Source organism: Berghia stephanieae, chromosome 12, assembly GCF_034508935.2.
Source record: "Berghia stephanieae isolate SIO BIC M18660-M18661 chromosome 12, UCSD_Bste_1.3, whole genome shotgun sequence".
Taxonomy (NCBI): Eukaryota; Metazoa; Mollusca; class Gastropoda; order Nudibranchia; family Aeolidiidae; genus Berghia; species Berghia stephanieae.
Window position 1 is genome coordinate 28,920,845 of NC_088371.1, and position 11,559 is coordinate 28,932,403.

Here is an 11,559-nt window from a genome sequence, read left to right on the forward strand (position 1 = left end):
CCAAATTTTTTTTTAATGTCTTTTTTTTTTTCAGAGTACGGCAGTATTGGCGCTACACTGCGGCTAAGGTATGGAATATTTCAGCTCTCCCTTGGCAATGAATAATGTGGTCCATTCTCTATAATGCTGGGATGGCTGAAGATCTATAAAACGAATATGCGGCCATGATGTTTTTGTAATGTTCACGTTTGACTAGAATTCTAGCAATAATATAGATTCTAGAAAATAATAATAAAAGAAAAAAAAAAACAACAAAGATTTCGTATTTCTAATCATTTAAAAAATTATATTCACTTTTTGTCGCGTGGTCCGACCAAGGATTTTATCCCATATGGATTGATAAAAGTAAATTTTAACTTATAGATAGTATGCGCTTGGCTAAGAAGCTCACAACATTGCCATCCGGAAGTATGACCAACACACAAAACTATGTGTAACCATGAACTTTAAAAGTCTGATTAATACAGTTATGTGAGAATTACTCATAACTGTGGATGACCAAAAAAAAAAAAACAATAACAAAGACCCGATGACGTCAACTTCATTCTATGAATATAAATAATTTTCTGGCAAATATGTGAAAAGGCCGTTTTGTCAACAAACATCAACTGTTCAGGGAGAGTCGTATAGAACGTTTAATGAGTTTTACAGACATGGCCGCTCACGGCTCGCTGACTACTCAAGTTGCTGGCTGGATCTCCACACGAGGAATATCTAGTTCTTCATAGCTTATATTTTACTTTATCTTTTGATTTTTCTTTCTTATCTTTATCTGTGAATTATATAGATAGTCCTTTTCTGTTATCTATTCTTGGTTGTTTTGATTCCATTCATTCATCGCTATACTGTTTTTATATAAAATGTTATTCTTTCTCTTTGTACATACATATAAGCACACACACATACACAAACATATGATATATATATATATAGATACATATAGGGGTGAGCCAGGAGAAGTGGCCAGTCCCCATAACTTTGAAAATGTTAGATCATATTATATTTTCCTAAGAATATAAAAACTTGTATGTTTAGTTCTTGGTTTACGTGTGTTATTTCATCAAGTTTAAACAGAGACAGAAGTTTACTTATAAATAATATTTAGAATGACAAAAAAATTGAAAGTTTGAAAATGACTCTACTGATAAAAATTAAGTATATGTATTGGTGTGCAATAACGATGATGTACTCTCTGTGTTTTTATAATCAGCCTTCATGGTTCTTGTATCATTATATTATAATATGAATGTGATGATGACGAGGGAAGTAGGCCAGGCCTGTCCTGTTCTATGGATAGAATATCCCATAATATACTACAACGTCGGCCAGGAACCAAGAAAGGCGACAAAATATCTGCCCAAAACTATAGACACAACCCATTTTAACTTGAGCGTTTATATAGCGCAATATCCACTAAACGTGCTCAAATCGCTTTACTTTATTGCACAATGTATGGCAATATTATGCGCTCTGATGTGATAACGACAAATATTTTACGATTCTTGACCATTGAGAGGTTTTGCCAAAATGATGGTCATTTAAATCGGTCGATATTTGAGTTTTCCGGCCAAATATTCAAATATTGGTTTTTCCGGGGTACGGCTGTATTGCACAGTGTTTGTCAAATTGCACTTGTACGATTCTTGACCGTGAGGTGGTTCTTAAACAAAACAAAAACATCTGAAATCATGGGGTGATTGCTATTGAATGTGCAGTCTAAGGTAACCAGAAACACATTAGCCCTTGTCACAGATTTCTATAGGCACACAATCTCTGTATGCTTCTCCTTATTCAAGAACGCATACAGAGACATAGAAAGGTGTCAGGATCACAAGTTTACAATCTTAGTCGAAACCGGAATTATTCCATCCATCTCCCTAAATTTAATAGTAAGGCGTAATGATATCATGTTTACAATAATAATTTGTGGCGTCAGATTATCGAGCGTAAATTTCACTAAAAATCAAATTCTTTAAAAAGAATGATCATTTGAATGTTTTCAATAATGTCTTTTATTGAAAGAAAACGCAACAGAAATCGATTGAGGGGTAGAATAAAAGATTTCTTACACTCTTGTGTGCCGCGGTTGTGAACCCGTCCGGAATTCCAAATGGCAAGAGTGTAAGAATCGTATATTATTCCACCCCACTCATTGTTCTGCTATTAAGTTTTATGGCGTTTGCAACATATTTAGGTCATTTAAGCGGCTGTAAAAAAAGAAGAAATTGGAATATTAAGACAAATCCAAAATCATAACAACAGTATCCTTAAGTTGAGAAAGTTTCATCCAGACACAAGCACAAGATCCGACTAAGAGGAACATACTCAAAAACTTCAATGATATAATATTAAAAACAAAAAAACAAATGTCACAATAGATAACAGAGACAGGATTTACAGGAAAATATATCATCCCAAAGCTAATACTATACATTTAACTATTTCCCTCTCGGCTAAGAACTCCAGCCAGGGCCAGGACAAACAGAGTAATCTCACTCTAAGACAGAGATAGAAATCAACTCGCAAAACAGATGTAAGGAGATAGAAGACAAGCAAGTGAAAACATCATCTCCCAAAACTAACTATACATTTGACTGTTCCCCTCCCAGTTAGTGTATCTGGCCAGGGCCAGGACAAAATCAACTAATCTCATCCCAAGACAAAGACAGAAAGCATGCTGGAAAACAGATATAAGGGATAAAAGACACAGTAAGTGTCTTCCTGCCCCCCATGGGAGGTCAGGTACCCACACCCAACAAGTGACCTCTCTGGCAATCCAATACCAACTTGATTATGATAGTTACGCATCATCTCTGTTATATTTTGTAGGGTTTTTCGGCGCTTGCGTCACTTTTATGTAATTTCAGCGCAAGTAAAACGGAAGAAAATGGAACAGTAAAAAAAGAGTATCTAGATTTACAATTAAAAGCACATGAAATGAAATTAAAAGCACACAAGAAAAATAAGACAAAAGGGAATGGCAGAAATGGCGAATAGATGTAGATTCCAAGAGCACACGATCAGTGTACTTCTTTGAGATCAACTATATGTCTAATTCAGACCCAAGCACATGATCCCGCTAAGAGTAACACACTCAAATGCGTATCTTATACAATTAAACAACAAATATAACAATACATAATAGAGATGATTTTCAAGGGAAAAAAATATCACTCCCAAAACTGTTAGTATACATTTGACTGTTTCCCTCTCAGTCTAGGACTCCGACAAGGGTGAGGACAAAACCAAGTAATCTCATTCCAAGACAATGGCAAAAAGCAATTTGGAAAACAGATATAAGGGTATAGAAGACACAGTAAATGACCTCCCTGCCCACTATGGGAGGTCAGGAACCCAGCCCAGAGCATCAAAAACAGGAATCTACCTCACTGTTTGTCCAGACAATAAACTCCAGGATTTCCCGTGATGAAACCAAATGGTCCCACTCTAGAAGAAGGAAACAACGCTACATGGAGAGGAGAAATTTTGTATATTTAATGTTTGCATTCCATAATAGAACATTACACTGGATTTTTCTTGTTTATTTCTACTTTTATAGTTTTAGAAATTATACAAAATATTTTTTTAAAATGTTGTTGTATGGCATAAGAGAAACAGTAATGAAACTAAAGCATTTTTGACAACCAAAAATGTAAAAACCAAATAAGGCATATCATTATTTTCATCACCACCACTTTCACTACCTTCACCACCACCACAACAACCACCACCACCACAACTACCATCAACACCAACACCAATCTCATCATCATCATCATCATCATCATCATCATCATCATCATCATCATCATCATCATCATCATCATCTCTCTCAGTCTCTCTCTCTCTCTCTCTCTCTCTCTCTCTCTCTCTCTCTATATATATATATATATATATATATATATATATATATATATATATATATATATATATATATTATATATATATATATATATATATATATATATATATATCTTCTCACTCACTCACTTAGTCACTCTTTTCTCTCTTGAATTCTGCCTCACCTCATTTATCTTTCATTTTACTACTTTCTCAATATATTCTTCTATAATGATACATAATATGTATATACAAACCAAATAAAAAAGTCTCGTTGCAATATTTACACCTTTATGATAAATGATAGTCTAATAAATTTTCATTTAAAAAAAAGTATAAACAGGTTTTCAAACACTTTTGATAATGTTATTTTGAAAAGCTGTGAGAAAATTGTTTCCTTCTGTGTGACAGAAGAAGAAGAAGAAGGAGGAGAAGAAGAAGAAGAAGAAGAAGAAGAAGAAGAAGAAGAAGAAGAAGAAGAAGAAGAAGAAGAAGAAGAAGAAGAAAAAGGCGACCCCCTTACCCCTATCCATTCATCGTTTCGATACGTCTTGCTATTGTTACTACAAATTTGAATACATGGACCGACGTGTACATATATATATATATATATATATATATATATATATATATATATTGAAGGTCTGACATCCGAAACCACTTATGGGCCGAGTTATACATTGTTGTAATGGAAACTATTTTGCGTCATTTAGAGATTTCCATTACAACAATGAATTGGGTTATCAGACCTGCAAATAAGTCAGATTCAGTTTCAGATTCATCATAACTTGATGTGGATGTCTTTTTGAGTTGAGAAATACAACAACAACAACAACAACAACAACAACAACAAAAAAGAACTTTTGGCACAATGTTAGATTTTCACCTTGCATAATATAAATGCAAAGTTTGAATTAAGGCAGACCTCTTATCCATGTCATTTCCAGGTCACGTCATCAGGTCTTCAGATTACCTCCCTAACACCTTTTCGACTATGCTTTCATAGGTACAAAGTCCATTTGCATCTCATCGGTTCAGATCAGATTATTATAACTTCTTCAATGGCTTGTATTTGCAAAAAGCCCCACGTGCCCATCACTGCAAATGTTCAGTTACAGTCCAATCGAAACAGTCACAGATTACTTTGACGAGCAAATGCATTCAAAACTGTTTCGATAGTTTCCAAGCATTCAACGTTCGTTTTGTCCGATGGCAGGATATTCCAGTCATTTATTGTTGGTGGGGAAACTTGATATTGATGTCATTCTGTGTTGAGTTTTATAAATACATTTGACATCACCTTTCATGATGACATAGTTCTAAGGCAAAGTTGAATTAAGGCCCATTATCTCTCATTCATGTGATGACCAGGTCACGGTCTCTAGGCCTTTTGCTTCTCATCGATTCAGACTTGATATAACTTTATATTGATGCCTTTCTGTGTTGTTTTACAAATACTTTTGACATCACCATTCATGATGACATAGTTCTAAGGCAAAGTTGAATCAAGTCACAGTATCTCTCATCCAAGTCATGACCAGGTCACAGGATCAATGACATCCGTGGGTCTGAATGAAGGCCTTTTGGATCTCATCGTTTCAGATCAGATTTTATTATAATTTGATATTGATGACTTTCTGTGTTGAGTTTTACAAATACTTTTGACATCACCATTCACAATGGCATAGTTCTAAGGCAAAGTTGAATCAATTTGAAACTTTGAAACCTCTCATTCATGGCCAGCTCACGTTATCAACATCAGCTATCAGCAAAAGGCCAATAGACCATCCTTTTTATCATTGAAGGCACTCCGATATAATACGGAGTTATGGATATGGGCCACAGCTGTGAAATTTTGATTTAGAAAAGGTTTTGGCTTGCCGTGCAACAACGTGTACATATATGCAGGTCTGACATCCGAACCCACTTATGGGCCAAGTTTAAAATTGTTGTAATGGACAGTATATTGCGTCATTTTTTGAGATTTCCATTAGAACAATGAGCCCATAAGGAATTTGGGTTATCAGACCTGCTAATAAGTGCACGTCACCGCTCAATGGTTATACAAGAGGGCTATAAATAATTGAAAAAAAAAACAAAGAAGAAGAGCACAAACAATATGGCTAACGTCATGGTTATAATTGAGGTCCGACTACTCTTAAGAGTGGTAATATCTTTTCTAATGTACAAAGAGCACATGATTTAGTGAAAGTTGTGATAGGAAGTTGAAGAATTGAACATATTTTTCTATTTTGTGACGATAATTTAGTCATTTGTATCTGTTATCATTATCCTGTCTGTTTATTTCTTTTTAATTCCAACTTTATAAAGCAGCTCTAAGAATATCCTCCCAATGACGTCATCAATTCATGTGATGACCCAAATTCGTCATTTCATTCATGCCTCCACTACCCACAATGCTGTGATGACCATGATGGTGGCTGTTGTTATTGTTAGCGTTACTGTTGTTGTTATTACTATTATTATTATTGTTATCATCACTCAAATCATCGTCGTCTTCGTCGTCGTCGTCTCTCGTGACGTCGTCCATAGGGTCCGTTGCTGACGTCACGGCTCCGCCCATACCGGAAGTTAAACAGACGCCATTGTGAGATGTCTGCTGTGTGGAGGTGATGTTGGGCGCCATGATTGGTTTTAACTGGCCGTCGACTTTGTCTTTCACGAGTTTCGTCCCTTTTACCCGCTTCCATTTCATTCGACGGTTTTGAAACCAAACTTTGACCTGGAACGAAAATAAATAAATTTTGTCAATTCTTGGGGCTATGTGGTCTTGTGTTATGACACTCGCTTTCAGATCTGAAGGTCCTTGGGTTCGAGCCTCGCTCTGCACATAGTTGAGTCCTTGGAGAAGGCTCTTTAGTCACATTCTCTCACCGTACTCAGGTGTAAAATGAGTACATGGCTGTTAACAAGGTTATTTCTGTCCGAAAAAAAATTGTAATATCGCCAAACTTGCGTCATGTCCCGTCCTAAATGTTACATGTTGCTATACGCCAGGGACCCCTTGTAAAGCTCTTTGAGCACATTAAGTGGATATTGCGCTATACAAAAAGCTCACTATTTTTCTCATAATAGTACATAGTAATGAAAATGTTTTGGTTTTTTCGATAGTATATCTACACCATGGCTAAGTGCGACGTGCACTTATTTGCAGGTCTGATAACCCACAACAAATGACGCAAAATGTTGTCCATTACAACAATGTTAAAATAGACCCATAAGTGGGTGCGGATGTCAGACCTGCATATATGTACACGTCAGTTAGTGCATATATTATTAGCAGACCAGATATCAAACTCAAATATGCCCGTGTTTTATAATTACTGTCGTGGACAATATTTGCATTTAACAAATTAGGCCCTTCCGCCACGGCATCATAAGATATCGTGCTAGGCATTCACGAAGAAATTAAATTGATCAAACAAGATGTCAGCTGTCAAGAGGAATCACCCATGTTGTCTCCGAGCGAGTAAATAAATGGGGGGGGGGGGTGTCATAATCTTGAAAAGGAAAAAAAAAGAAAGTGCCTTGAGCGGACCCGGGACCTTCCGGATCACAGTGCAATGCCTTAACCACTCGGCCACTTCGCCCCCCCCCCCCCCCCCTCCCTTATTTTTCATTGGTTTGAGAATAAGTGACTCATCGTCTCAAATGTTAGAATGTAAAAGATGTTGGAAATTCATTATTATGGATATCAACGTGAAAAAATTGAACTTTTTTATATAGCGCAATAAACATGCTCAAAGCGCTTTACAAGGGGTCTCTTGCCAACAGCAACATTTAAGATGTAGGACGAGACATGACGCCAGTTAGGCGATATTACATTTTTTAGGACAGAGACAACACTGTTAACGGCCAGGTACTCATTTTACACCTGAGTACAGTGAGAGAATGTGAATAAAGAGCCTTTTCCAAGGACTCAACTATGCGCCGAGCGAGGCTCGAACCCAGGACCTTCCGATCCGAAAGCGAGTGTCCTACTACTAGACCACATAGCCGCAGTTACGGTTAATTTCTTTATGTTATGTAGGAGAATAAATATACGATTTTTTTCATTTCTGTGTATTTATTAAACGAGTTATTTCTATCGTGCTCATAACACAACGAGCTTGCGATATTGTGTTCTTGTACGATAAAAAATACGAGTTTAATAAATACAAAGAAATGAAAGAAAACGTTTATTCCACCGCTAGGCGTTCAAAGCATTATTCGACGATTACGTATGTACTAAGAATTGATAGGGTTTTCCAATGGGAGGGAATAAACACTATTTTTTTATTCCATTATCACCCACAATTAGTATTTCTTAATTTGTTTCTTCTATGTTCACTTTTCGGGGTCCTATTCAAGCAGACATAATACTGTCTTGAGAAGGTGGGTGACCATTTCTATCACAACATAGTAACATGGATTGCCAGACCTGTTAATAAATACACTTGAACCAGAGCAAGTAGAACCGTGTCTTGTAGACAATAAATACAATGTATCACGGCATTTAAAAAACGGCAATGTACTAACTTTTCTCCATCCTATCTATAGGGAATGAGATTAGCGGAAGAGTAGCGTCCCTTGATTGGACGTCTCCCATTGTCTGTGGCGTCACCGGCGGAAAAGTTATTAGAGAGAGAACGTCATGTTGGTTGTGCGCATGCGTCTCTCGCGAGAGGACGAGAGACGCATGCACACAACCAACATGACGTTCTCTCTCTAATAACTTTTCCGCCGGTGACGTCACAGACAATGGGTGACGTCCAATCAAGGGACGCTACTCTTCCGATAATCTCGTTCCCTATTAAAATCGTTTGTGCCGTTATGATCCTCCTGGATTCCTAAGATCTAAAAATCAACTTCTTTTTCGTGTATCTAAAAAAAGGCTCGAAAACATTTTCGAAAAGGACATTTTCTCATACCGCCCCAAATGTGTTGAATTCACCGCCATTATATGCCATCGCTGAAGGGCGTACTTTTTAAAAATAAATATATAGGTGTGTTGGTATTGGCGTCATTTGACATAACACTTTAATCTGATCGATGGGTCGCAATATTCCTTTTTTTAAAACTCACCTGTCTTTCTGTCAGGTCTAACGTAACGGCCAGTTCATATCTCCTGAGTCTAGTGAGGTAATTGTGAAGCGTGAATTCCTTTTCAAGCTCTTGTATTTGATTTTTGGTGAATGCCGTCCTCTCTTTCCTTGGTTTGACTGACAAGTCCAGCTTGTAAGGATCGGGGGAATCTGAAAATGGAGGGAATGTAAAAGTGGAGGGAATGTAAAAGTGGAGTGAATGTGACAGTGGAGGGAATGTGAAAGTGGAGGGAATGTGAAAGTGGAGGGAATGTGAAAGTGGAGGGAATGTGAAAGTGGAGGGAATATGAAAGTTGTGGGAATTTGAAAGTGGCGAAAATATGGAAGTGGAGGGAATGTGAAAGTGGCGAGAATGTGAAAGTGGCGGGAATGTGAAAGTAACGAAAATAATCAGACAAAAACTACAACTCTATTCTTTCGTCGTGTATGCCTTTGTGGTCTTAGTGGACTAGGTACTTAAAACGATTTAACAAAGGAATCCAAGCTACATGGGCTAATTTGAAGGTCTGATAAAGTAAGGTAATTTAGGGCTTAATTTAGTAGTAGTCGTAGTAGTAGTAGTAGTAGTAGTAGTAGTAGTAGTAGTAGTAGTAGTAGTAGTAGTAGTAGTAGTAGTCGTGGTAGTAGTAGTAGTAGTAGTAGTAGTAGTAGTAGTAGGAGTAGTAGTAGTAGTAGTAGTAGTAGTAGTAGTAGTAGTAGTAGTAGTAGTAGTAGTAGTAGTAGTAGTAATAATAATAATAGTAGTAGCAGCAGTAGTAGTAGTAGTAGTAGTAGTAGTAGTAGTAGCAGCAGTAGTAGTAGTAGTAGTAGTAGTAGTAGTAGTAGTAGTAGTAGTAGTAGTAGGTAGTAGTAGTAGTAGTAGTAGTAATATATAATAATAATAGTAGTAGTAGTAGTAGTAGTAGTAGTAGTAGTAGTAGTAGTAAATAGTATAGTATAGTAGTAGTAGTAAGTAGTAATAAGTATAGTAGTAGTAGTAGTAGTAGTAGTAGTAGTAGTAGTAGTAGTAGTAGTAAGTAGTAGTATAGTAGTAGTAGTAGTAGTAGTAGTAGTAGTAGTAGTAGTAGTAGTAGTAGTAGTAGTAGTAGTAGTAGTAGTAGTAGTAGGCCACATCTCCAAACTCATTTCATCAACCCAGCTTCGCAATTCTTCCTCTAACCCTGAAGATGAGTATCCAGACCAAGAATGATCCAGACCGGCGTCCAGACAAGGTTCTTCCTTCTCCTGGACCCACACCTCCAACTCCATGAAAATGAAGAGTCGGAAGAGATACCATGCTGGCTCGGTTGATGCCCAGTATAAAAAAGGGCTTATTTTAACAATATTGTAATGGTCAATATTTAGCGTTGGTTTGAGAGTATTTCAATTATTACAATTTACCAACATCTAGGACGAGAAAATAATATGTCGCCTGTAAGGCGCGATGATGGGAGTCCCGATAACTCAGTTGGTAGAGCACTCGCTTCACACGCAAAGGGACTGAGATCGATCCCAGGTGCAGTCTAGATTTTTTCCGACCCCCCCCCCCCTTGTCAACAACCCATCCGTAAATAGGTAGCTGGGTCTGTTAGATCTAGTAGAAAGTACTTTGCGGTAGACGAGCGTCCTATCCAAAGGGTAGAAATACTGTAAATTGTTTCACTCAATAGAAACCGGGATAGACTCATGTTCTATGGGCCTTACGGCTTTGAAGGACTACTTATAATCAGTAGATCAAAACACGATGTGGAGCTAGAAAGCAGATAGAGGGTAACGCAGAGATTACAGGCTCATTTTTTTTTTTTAATCTCACTTTTATCTCTCCCCAATTGGCTTCAACAGTCATGACGTCACTTCCCTCTTAATGACGCATAGTAACTTAGTAACTGGCTCTAAAGTATCGGAACAATGAAGGCGGACGCCCTTATGAAATACTTCTCCGACGAGCAAAAAAAAGTGTATCCAGAGGAGTAAAACATAAATATGATCATGTTTTGACTTTTATACATTCTGATCACATGACACGAAAAGTTCTAGCCAGAATGAAGAATAAAAAGTACCAATTTTCTTTGTTTAGAACCTCGCTGCTCGTCGTTGCTGGGCCACGTGACATCAGACTTTTGAATCCAATTAACCGGTAGAGCTTTGACCAATCAAAACATTGAATTTGTGACACATCTTCTCACGTGCTCGGACAAATATATTTAGTTGTTTATAAACAATAACGTGAATGAAATCGTCCTTTCTCTGATCATTGTTATTGTTTTTATACCGACAAATGAGTGACTAGTTATCAAATGATTTTCTCGATCAGATTATAGACGTTTATGTTTACGCATAGTTTTCTATGTTGCGTTTAATGATGAAGCGGTAGACCAGTTGGTATTTTACTTAGACATAAATTATACGATCGATAGCAAAACGTGTAGTTCGCTACGATTACCAATCACTGCCATTGTTTACATTATGACGAATGTCCGAGAGGCGTGGTTATCTATGTGTCTATAGATAGAATGAAGTTGACGTCACTCGAGTCTTTGTTACAAACTTTGTGCTGTCCACACAACAGGGGGCAGCGTGGCTCAGCGGTACGGTCTTTGCTTCGTACCCAAAAGGTGCCGAGTTCGAACACCTA

The 11,559-nt window shown here is 37.2% G+C and overlaps 1 protein-coding gene across 3 annotated transcripts in view; it reads right to left on the bottom strand.

Moving 5' to 3' along the window:
* Positions 1 to 4,642: 4,642 nt before the first annotated feature.
* LOC144957808 (uncharacterized) overlaps positions 4,643 to 11,559 on the bottom strand; it is a 58,466-nt gene continuing 51,549 nt past the window's right edge. For all 3 annotated transcript variants that reach the window (XM_078889251.1, XM_078889250.1, XM_078889252.1), the window contains 2 exons: positions 8,926 to 9,095; positions 4,643 to 6,583 (listed from right to left, as the gene is read on the bottom strand). In XM_078889251.1, the coding sequence (XP_078745377.1) occupies positions 6,203 to 6,583; positions 8,926 to 9,095 (551 nt within the window). In that variant the 3' untranslated portion in view covers positions 4,643 to 6,202. The remainder of the gene's footprint in view (positions 6,584 to 8,925; positions 9,096 to 11,559) is intronic.